The sequence below is a fragment of the Lissotriton vulgaris genome, chromosome 3_1 (genome assembly GCF_964263255.1).
Source record: "Lissotriton vulgaris chromosome 3_1, aLisVul1.2, whole genome shotgun sequence".
Lineage (NCBI taxonomy): Eukaryota > Metazoa > Chordata > Amphibia > Caudata > Salamandridae > Lissotriton > Lissotriton vulgaris.
In genome coordinates, this window is record NC_141689.1 from 61,467,182 (window position 1) to 61,476,654 (window position 9,473).

At 43.7% G+C, this 9,473-nt stretch overlaps 1 protein-coding gene across 1 annotated transcript; it reads right to left on the minus strand.

The window, feature by feature from the left end:
- Nucleotides 1-274: 274 nt before the first annotated feature.
- On the minus strand, nucleotides 275-8,154 carry LOC147725952 (cytochrome c oxidase assembly protein COX18, mitochondrial-like). The gene is made up of 4 exons (XM_086963401.1): nucleotides 8,127-8,154; nucleotides 7,511-7,632; nucleotides 6,860-6,967; nucleotides 275-456 (listed from the first exon to the last, which is right to left on the minus strand). The coding sequence occupies exons 1-4, from the start codon at nucleotides 8,152-8,154 to the stop codon at nucleotides 289-291; spliced, it is 426 nt and encodes a 141-aa protein (XP_086819527.1). The 3' UTR covers nucleotides 275-288.
- Between the last annotated feature and the right edge of the window lie 1,319 nt (nucleotides 8,155-9,473).

Here is a 9,473-nt window from a genome sequence, read left to right on the forward strand (position 1 = left end):
TGTTTCTTTGGAATTGAATATTTACACAGCACTCACTAACATAGTCCATACAACTGTATTTTTGCATACCAAAAAAATAAGCATGCAATGAAAACTCAATATGCCCCAACTTGCCCTGGATATTAGATGTAACAGTAATTCTAGTGCACTACACATTATTTTAAATTTGGAGGCCACATAGTTCGCCAACAGTGGTATCCCGACCAATACATGAGGAAAAAAAAAGACATCTCCTGAGATGGTTTATTGGCTTGCTTAAGATGCTCCACTTTGGTGAAGGAATATTTTTTAAAAAAAATATTTTGTGTACAAAGCAGTTGCTATATCTTGGTACGGAGTGTCAGAGTCCGACTTGGTGCTGGGAATTCGGAATGCCTGGCGCAGTTTTGGAGAGCGGAGAAGAAGATTGTGTGCTAAACCCACACAACTGGAGGATAACCAGTACAACGCCATAGACTAGAAGAAGAGAGAATAATTGAAACAGGAGTCATTTATCCGACTTGTCATAAAAAATAGTGTACAAAATCTGTTGTGGATTCCTTTAACAAAAGGAAAGATCAAACAGTCAAACAAACAATATCCAGAGAGCTCACAAACACACATTAAGAGGATTGTCTACCTGGCACTTTTCTCTAATAATAGCTACCTCTTGATTTTGTGGTGCAGTTCAGGCCAAACCAAAATAAATGCATCAATACTGCACTCTGCCAGCTAATTGGATAAAAAAGTCTAGCTGGTCGTTTCGTTTCAAAAACTTTATTCGATTCATAAAATGGATCATAAAAGTATTGAACATACAATTCATCATGCCTCAAAGGATAAGAAAGTTCTTATTTAAAAACACAATTTTTCAGAATTTATAAGAAGACATAAAAATGACCATAAAATGTACATAAGACATGATTTTCACCAAGAAATGTTCTATACAACGTAATGCTACCCATAGGCCTTCCTGATCTTTAATAAAATTCTAATAAAATTTAGCATGGAGCAGCAGGTTTCTACGGAGGATAATGCTAACAGATATTCATACCCTTCTTTATAAGTGCAAGGTTGCCTCCCCTTCAAGATTGGTTTAATAAACCGAAGTCTTGGCTCTTGGTATAAAGAGCAAAAAAGGACCATATGTAAAGTGCTTTGACTATCCCTATTATTACATGGACAAGGGGGCAGCCTCTCACACCAACCCCCTTGTTTTGGGAATGCAAGCAAAAAGTGCAAAATGTCCAGTCTAAACCTTGTTAGTAGGAATCACCATTGCACATTAAGGGTAAATGTTAGGTAAAACTGGGGTTGGGGTTTACAGGCATATACAGTAGCATTGTCAGTAGCATTGTCCAAAGCTGGTGGGTTCAATGATTTCCAATACCTTACTTTTATGTCCACCTTATAGTTTCCCTCAATTTTTTCCGGATTGTCATAGTAGGAACCCAATCCAATCTTGTTTAGCATATTACAGACATAAGACAACCAGGGGATCTGTTTTGAGTTTTCTAAAGCCATGCAATCGATGATAATGTCTTTAGTAAGTTGCAGGTCTTCAGACTGCCAAACTTTACCCCATAACAGTAGAGGAGACAAGCGAATTGTATCAGAAACACTGACCATACCAATTTCTTTGTGGCAGAAAATATTTGAGCAGGCTTTGGAAACTGATAAGACCCTTTTTATAAAAATTATTTTCCACCACCTGTATCACAGATGGTGTTTCCGTCCCCCACCCCTGCCCCATAAGTGGCTACTGATAAACATTTTGAAGAATATAGGGTTCTGAGGTGCATAACATGTTTTTGCCCCAGTTTACTACAGAAACAAAAAATACCTTCTATCGCCCTTGTCATGTTCTGGGCTCGAACCTTCATGACCGGCGTCCAACTTAATTTACTATTGAACAGATTACCAAGGTAGTTAAAGTTTCCCACCTTTCCAATTATGCGATTGTTTACCACGAATTTCCTAATATTTGACCCTTTGGGGCCACAAGACATTACAAAGGATTTGTCAAAGTTCACCTTTAGTTCAAGATCAAGCATGAATGTATTGAAGGCATCTAAACACACTTGCATGCTATTTCCTGTTAATGTCATTAGGACGGTATTGTCTGCATAAGAAAGCATGGGAATACTTTTACCATTAATTTTTGGGAAGTCACAACCCTGGTTTAAAAGATACTTTTCTAATCCATTTGTATAAACCAAGAAAAGAAAAGGCGCCAAAATGCATCCTTGACGCACGCCTTCAGTTGAAGGTATTGGTTTTGTTATTTCCCCTCCAGAACCAAATCTGATGGATACAGTTGTTGCTGCATGTAACCTGCGGAGCAGTGTAACTAGAGGTTCCTCAAAGCCCATATCATCCATCATCAATGGGATATTATTATTATTATTTGGGAACCATCCAGGGTAATCTGCGCCCTGAAACCTTGGTCTTCGTGGGTTATAAGGAACTTGTGTGAAGGGGCCCATACTTGGTGGTCCCATGAACGGGCCAACTGTCTCATGCCAAGTTGCGTGATAATTTTGTGGGCCTTGATTCATGTTCAGATTATGTGCCCAACCCATGTGATGTTCACCATTTGTTCTGTACCCACGGTGGTTGGGGTTTTGGTTTGGGGCAGTCTGATAAAGGTTGGGATAGAAATATTCAAGTCCCACACACTGAATATCCCCCATCCTACCAAACCTCGCCTTACTACAAATGATGTCCTTAACCCAATTGTCTCTAAAGTTAATCAGGATGCAATCTCCCTCCAGGTCTTTTTTACTTGGCCCGACCCAGGGGACCCTTCGCACACTTAAGATTTTTGTGGCAGTGTCTTCGGTTAAAGGCCTATTAGTATTTAGCCAAAATTGTGTTTTATTTAAGAGGTCCTCCCTTTTCTCATATTTGTTCTCTGGAATTAATGGAACACCTGTCAGGATTGCCATATACGGGGCAGACTCCGGGGGTATATTTACATAAATCTGTTCACCTTGTAAAGGGGTTTTACTAGGGACAAGATGTTTACTAGCTGGAGTTTCTTTCCCTTCAGTATTAGGCAGGGTCGGGGCAGCTGTGTTTACCGGTGTAGCCACCACCATAGAGTTGTTAGACTTAGGGCCTGCAGTAGTGGCTGGCTTAGTTTTAGCTAAAGTAGCTGGTGCTATACAAGGGGTGATACCATTGAGATCTGTAGACACTGCAGATTTAGGTTGCTGTAGTTGTGTCTGGTTGTTCTTGGAACCCTTTTTTCCTAAACTAGAATTATTGCTATGGCCACCAGTAGTAACGGGTTGTTTGTTATTACCTACAAGACTCTCCAACAGAGCGGTGTTTTTAGATGTTAAAAACTCCAATTGATCTAATTTTAGATTTATAATTTGAGTTTTTTCCATCAGGGGATTCAGCAGACTTTTTGTCAACTTCTCAAGACTGGCCATGAAGTCTTTATCTTCTTTATAAGTTGGTTTTTTATCTAAGTTTGAAATGCTTTTTTCCATGTTCGAAAGCTGGGATCCTATCTGTGCTAGTCTATCTTCAAAGGGATTTAGGAGCTTTTTAAGTATTTCCCATACCACAGTCAGGAATTCAACGTCTTTCCCTTTTATGACACAGAATGGCACCCCACTAGATTCATTCTCTATAACGAGATTCTTGTTATCATGAGTTACCACCAGCGACTCTATATCAACTTCTGGTGTCAAATCAGAAGGCTGCGTGTTGATCATTGGGGGCGGAGATGGTGGCTTGGTAGATAGCTGTGCCTTCGCAATCTTAGCCTTTTTCCTAGCGTATGCTGTTAAGTTGTTACGTTTCCTTTTAGTATATGGCCCTTGCTGTATAATGTCAGAAATTCCCTGACTCGGCTCCATTGATTTTGGTCTTTGCGCCATTTCCGGGGAACCTCCATTACACTCCTTCATTTCCCCTTCTAACCCAGCCATAGGAGTTTTTAAAGAGTTAGAAAATACTGATGGTAAGCCCTCCTTTGTTAAGGATATAATGGGTGCTAATGGCTGGTGAATATCTGCCTTGGTTTCAATCATGGTAAGAGGTGGGCCAACTAAACGGTCAGGGGTTTTTGCGAAAGCTATGGGCCCTAGTGAAGATTTTTTGGCCGCTGCTAACTCCTGTGACAGCCTCCTTGCAGCTTCCAATTCAATCGAAACTCGGTGCTGCATTTTGGCAATCTCTGTGTCTATGGCTGTGTGAGTCCTAGTGATAAAGTCATCTAGAGTACCATTTTTCAATTTGGATTTGGCAGCCCTCTCTTTGTACTCACGGGATGACATAATGGGTTGTCAAACGGACCGAGGATTAGGGCCAAAATGGGATGGCCCAGTCCAGTCCTCTCAGTCCTCGAACGGCCTCAAACGGCCCGGTCTTTGCCCGGTCTTCGCCCCGAGCTGCGTCCCGCGCTGCGGGAGTCTGAGGATGTAATATAGGGGGGCGTGTTAGGCGGGGGGCGGGCCAGCAGGGAGAGCGGACCGGATGGTGGTTCCCGGTCTAGCAGGGGCTCCTGGTAGTTGGAGTCCCCCGCACACTCACAGCCCCGCCGAGACTCACGCCCAAGCCGCCTTGCTGCCTGAAGGTCCAAGCCCCACGCACTCCTGAGCGAAGCAGCACCCGCGGAGCGGGTGCGGCGAGGTGTGGGCGAAGTCTCAATGGAAAATGCCGCCTGAAGAGGTATGCCTCCGTGGATGCTGGTAGAACAGAAATCCCGCTGATGAAAGGTGCAGGGCGCCTTTACAGCCCTCAGGTGGGCGGGGGGCGGGCCAGCAGGGAGAGCGGACCGGATGGTGGTTCCCGGTCTAGCAGGGGCTCCTGGTAGTTGGAGTCCCCCGCACACTCGCAGCCCCGCCGAGCCTCACGCCCAAGCCGCCTTGCTGCCTGAAGGTCCAAGCCCCACGCACTCCTGTGCGATGCGGCACCCGCGGAGCGGGTGCGGCGAGGTGTGGGCGAAGTCTCAATAGAAAATGCCGCCTGAAGAGGTATGCCTCCGTGGATGCTGGTAGAACAGAAATCCTGCCGATGAAAGGTGCAGGGCGCCTTTACAGCCCTCAGGTGGGCGGGGGGGTGGGCCAGCAGGGAGAGCGGACCGGATGATGGTTCCCGGTCTAGCAGGGGCTCCTGGTAGTTGGAGTCCCCCGCACACTCGCTGCCCCGCCGAGCCTCACGCCCAAGCCGCCTTGCTGCCTGAAGGTCCAAGCCCCACCCACTCCTGTGCGATGCAGCACCCGCGGAGCGTGTGCGGCGAGGTGTGGGCGAAGTCTCAATGGAAAATGCCGCCTGAAGAGGTATGCCTCCGTGGATGCTGGTAGAACAGAAATCCCTGGTCGCTTTTGGAAATGTCTCATGCTGAAAAGAAGACATGTTTTTGCTTGGAAACAGCATTGGGTAGGACTGGTTTCTCTGTAGTATCGCACAATGCCATTGTCAGTTTGCTGCTCATAGCAAATGTTTTTAAATCACTCCTTTCACTAGACCACTTTGGGTCTATAACCCAGCCGCTCAAACTCTCCTAACTGTACATCTGAAACACCAGCTACTTGGGCCCGAGAGACCCCGTCACCTTTCAGTTGTCCACAACATGGAGCCCACATTTTTACAATACTTTTTGCAAACTTCAGGACTATCACACCTCCTTGCTACTAAGACTCCTCTTTCTAGTCCTGGTCTTTTCTTTCACAAGTCACTGTCTTCAAGTCTAATGTGCCATTAGGTTGAACGGGAATGAACCAAAACAACAAGTCTCAGAACGGACTAATGTGATGAATGAAACTCTAAACTAAACAAAGATATCTTCACGACAAGGCATCATGTGGCAACCATAAATATGTGTTATCTAACAGGCCATGTACAAGGACAACCCAACCCAACATTCCTTACAAACAAGCTTCCTTCAGTTGACAGCACCCACAAGGTTCTTCAAAACCAGATCCAAAGACAATCCCTGCAGGATGAGGACATTAATTTAGTGTTGTGTGCCAGCATGTCTGCAGCCAGACCTTCCCCCACCTTGTTGCGTCTCCGCTAACTCCCCAAGACCAACTTCAAGGTATAGATGATCTATTAAAAATCTATGGGAGTTCTAAAATACCAAAGCAACCTGTGACCAATCCACATACGTTCAAGCATATAACTTACCAAATGATTCAGCCTACCCAGCCAATATTCCTCTGTGCCCAGCCCTCCTACCGTCTCCCCTTATTGTTCCTCATCTGCAAGACCCAATTTGGATCCTGGATCCCAAAGATCCACCCATCAGACCAACCGTACTAAATAGAGACCCTTGGCTCCGGTGGTTACATTGCTGGAGTACTAAAATGTAAATGTAAATTGATACTTGTATAGCGCACTACTCAGCCGCAAGGGTCTCAAGGCGCTTGTACGAATACCGCTGTGGTACCCATCCTGGCTTTCCCTGTGAGGCGTCCACTCCTGGGCACCCCCAAGGTGGAGGCCAGGCAACCTTAGCGTTGTGCAGATTAAGCAAGCTATTGCCCAGAGTTGCAGAGTGGGACTCCATGATTGGAATAGGCACAGAGGCGAGAATTATCAGGTCCGTGGAATTTTGAGCCCAAGACCCGCCGAGGTGGGGAACTGAACCTCTGCATCAGGGTCTGCCGCTCTAACCATTGAGCCACACTTCTCCACGCACTGGAGAGTACCGCAAGATAATTAATATTTCTAACACTATTAAAAGCAGCACTACGGTCCATGTGACATTTTTGGCATGTAAGAAGAAACAAATAAATATTAATAAGCACCCCTTCGATTCAGTGTGAGGGTTCTACATGGTGGATAAGCTGCCTCAACAGGGTTTAATGGAACGATGCTTAAGGACAGTGGATGATACAGACCAATCAATGGTACTTACAGAAGGAACAGTGGCAGCGATGGGGATCATAGCTACAGAGACTGCACGGATGAAGTTGGTAACATACTTCTGAAATCTGGACAGCTCAATTTTTCTTATTGCAAACATCTGTAGAAAAAGATACCTTTGATTTCAAAATGGGAAACAGGAGGTTGCTGGAAGAAGAATGGTTTCAAAGTTCAAAAGCAGCAGAAATCCACTAACACAAACACCACAAACTTCAGATAGAGAGCACCCAAGTGTACAGTAACACATGTACATCAATATTGCTGCCTATCACACTGCTCACAACTATGCCCGCTACCCACTTATGTCATACACTACATACAATTCTTGTCAAATACACGTTTTTCCCAACACTACAAACCACCTAGAAACACAACAGAACAAGGCAAATATCTTGCAGTCTAGGAAAACAATGTACAGAATATTTAACATACTTTGAAAGGCTCTACAGAAGATGTGCCTCTTCAGAGCGACTCACGGGCAGGCCCAGGGAGCCTGTGAGCGAGGCACAGAGAGGGTGGACATTTCGTGACTCAGGGCTTGTTACAGAGACAAACATAGGTAGCTGTTTTGTGTACACCTGCCAGTGATGAAGACAAGAATTGAAAGCAATCTTCTGCATAATGAGATTTTAAAAACAATCACCTCCACGATGAGCAAATTCAGGACCCCTAGCGAGATTGGAATAATCCACGTGGAATCAGGAAGAGTGAGGGCAGGAAACCACAAGGTGTCGCCTTCTGCTAACTGCATCCGAACAGATTCAACTGTGAACCAAAAACAAGTATTCAACTCTCTTATTGAAACAGGATTATGCATAGAAGTGTTTTCAGTAAGAGACACACATCCAGTAAAAGAAACAACTCACATTAGAAATATATGTTCCCTCTCAGTGTTGCATTGATGGCTCAAACACATGAGCAAAAACAAAGTGTAGGTCATTAAAATAAAATATTTGATCTGTCATGCAACTGAGTTGACCTAATGTTTGTTTGAGTGTGATCAAAGGCTTTCAGGCGTATCTTCAAAGTGTGACATTACAGTGGTCAAATATGGTTAGTGTGTCCCCGCAGTAATGACACTGAATCCAAAAGTATTCGTCATTCAAAATCTTCCTAGCTAATGAATGCATTGATGATAAAGACTAAGGGCCCTATGTGGTGTTGTCGTGTCATGCCTGAAATCAGGAACACTGCTGGGTTCCGGATTCCATGGATGACAGTTACGACCCAGGCTTCACGTATAGACTGGTTTTCTGTACCTTCCAATAAATCATCTTTACTCTGCATTGCTGTCCTCGGAATTACCTTCATTTCACTGGCGACGATTGGGCAAGAACTTTTGAATAAGCCAGGAGTCCCTACCTGCATCGTTGTTTTTCGTTAGATGCGGAGGATCAAGAACTGTCCATGAAAGCTGTCGGAACTGTCGGCGCTGTGTCACGGACCATAACGGAATCATTCAGGTGAAATCGCCACGGTTTTGTGCCCATCTGTGACTGATATTTTCTATTTTGGGCATTTTCTGGAGTCGAACGTTGGTGCTTTGAAACTACGCAAATCTTGTAGTTCAAGCCTGTGCGCATGCGCGTGACGTCACAACGTTTTATCACGCATTTTGACGCATGGCGGCCATCTTTTGGGACATCATTTAATGAAATGCAATGAGAACGTGATAATATCACGTGTTTAGCCTTTCATCGATTGTTTAGAAGTTTTGCATTTGGTATTAAAACTGCCAGAAAGTTGGATCGTTTAGAAGTTTTACATTTGGTATTAAAACTGCGAGAAAGTTTGGTATTGCCTTATAATTAAAAAAAAAAAAAAAAAGGAAAACGACCCAATTCAATAAGGAACACTTCAATTCACCTACTAATTTATTTTAGGTTTTTGCTTTATCGAAATGGAAAGTTTTTCAGCTCCACCTCCTTTTCTACCAAATCCAGGTGAACCCATTCTTGAATGGAAAAGATGGAAAGAAGGTTTTCATGCTTACATTGAAGCTATTGGTGGAGATGACTACACCGATAAACGGAAACTAGCTATTATAAAACACTGTTTAGGTGCTGTAGGAAGACATGTCTTAAGTCATTTACCTTTGTCTGCAGGTAGTGTAACTTCCTCTGAAGAAGTGATAGATGTTTTCGAGGAAGCGATCAAACAGTTGGATAAACAATATATTAAGAAAGTCAACGTCGTAGTTGCCCGTCATAAATTCTTGAGTAGAGGTCAATTACCAAGTGAATCTGTTGACTCATTTATGAATGACTTGAGAGTTTTGGCATCTAAGTGCAATTATTCAACCTTTCATGATCAAATGTTGCGTGATCAAATGGTCCACAAAATTGCTGATGTCAAGCTTCAAGGAAAACTTTTAGACACTGAGGATCTGACTTTAGACAAAGCGTTAGATATCGCACATCGTTTTGAGAACATGAAACTGGGTGTGAAAGAACTTGCAGAAAGAAATATTGCTGAAGTCAATATTGTAAAGAAATCTAATTTTGAGGAAAGAACTTCATTTAGAAACAGAAACCAACCATTCAAAGAGAGGAGAGAATATGCATGTTTCAAATGTGGTAGTCCGGATCACCTAGCGAATGACAGAA

What these genes read in the sequence shown, in the direction of transcription:
- LOC147725952 (XM_086963401.1), bottom strand. Translation starts at nt 8,154, where the DNA reads ATGCAGAGTAAAGATGATTTATTGGAAG. An exon ending in TAAAGATGATTTATTGGAAG is followed by an intron (nt 7,633 to 8,126) that starts GTACAGAAAACC and finishes TTTGGTTCACAG; the next exon opens with TTGAATCTGTTCGGATGCAG. An exon ending in TCGCTGCCACTGTTCCTTCT is followed by an intron (nt 457 to 6,859) that starts GTAAGTACCATT and finishes CTCTTCTTCTAG; the next exon opens with TCTATGGCGTTGTACTGGTT.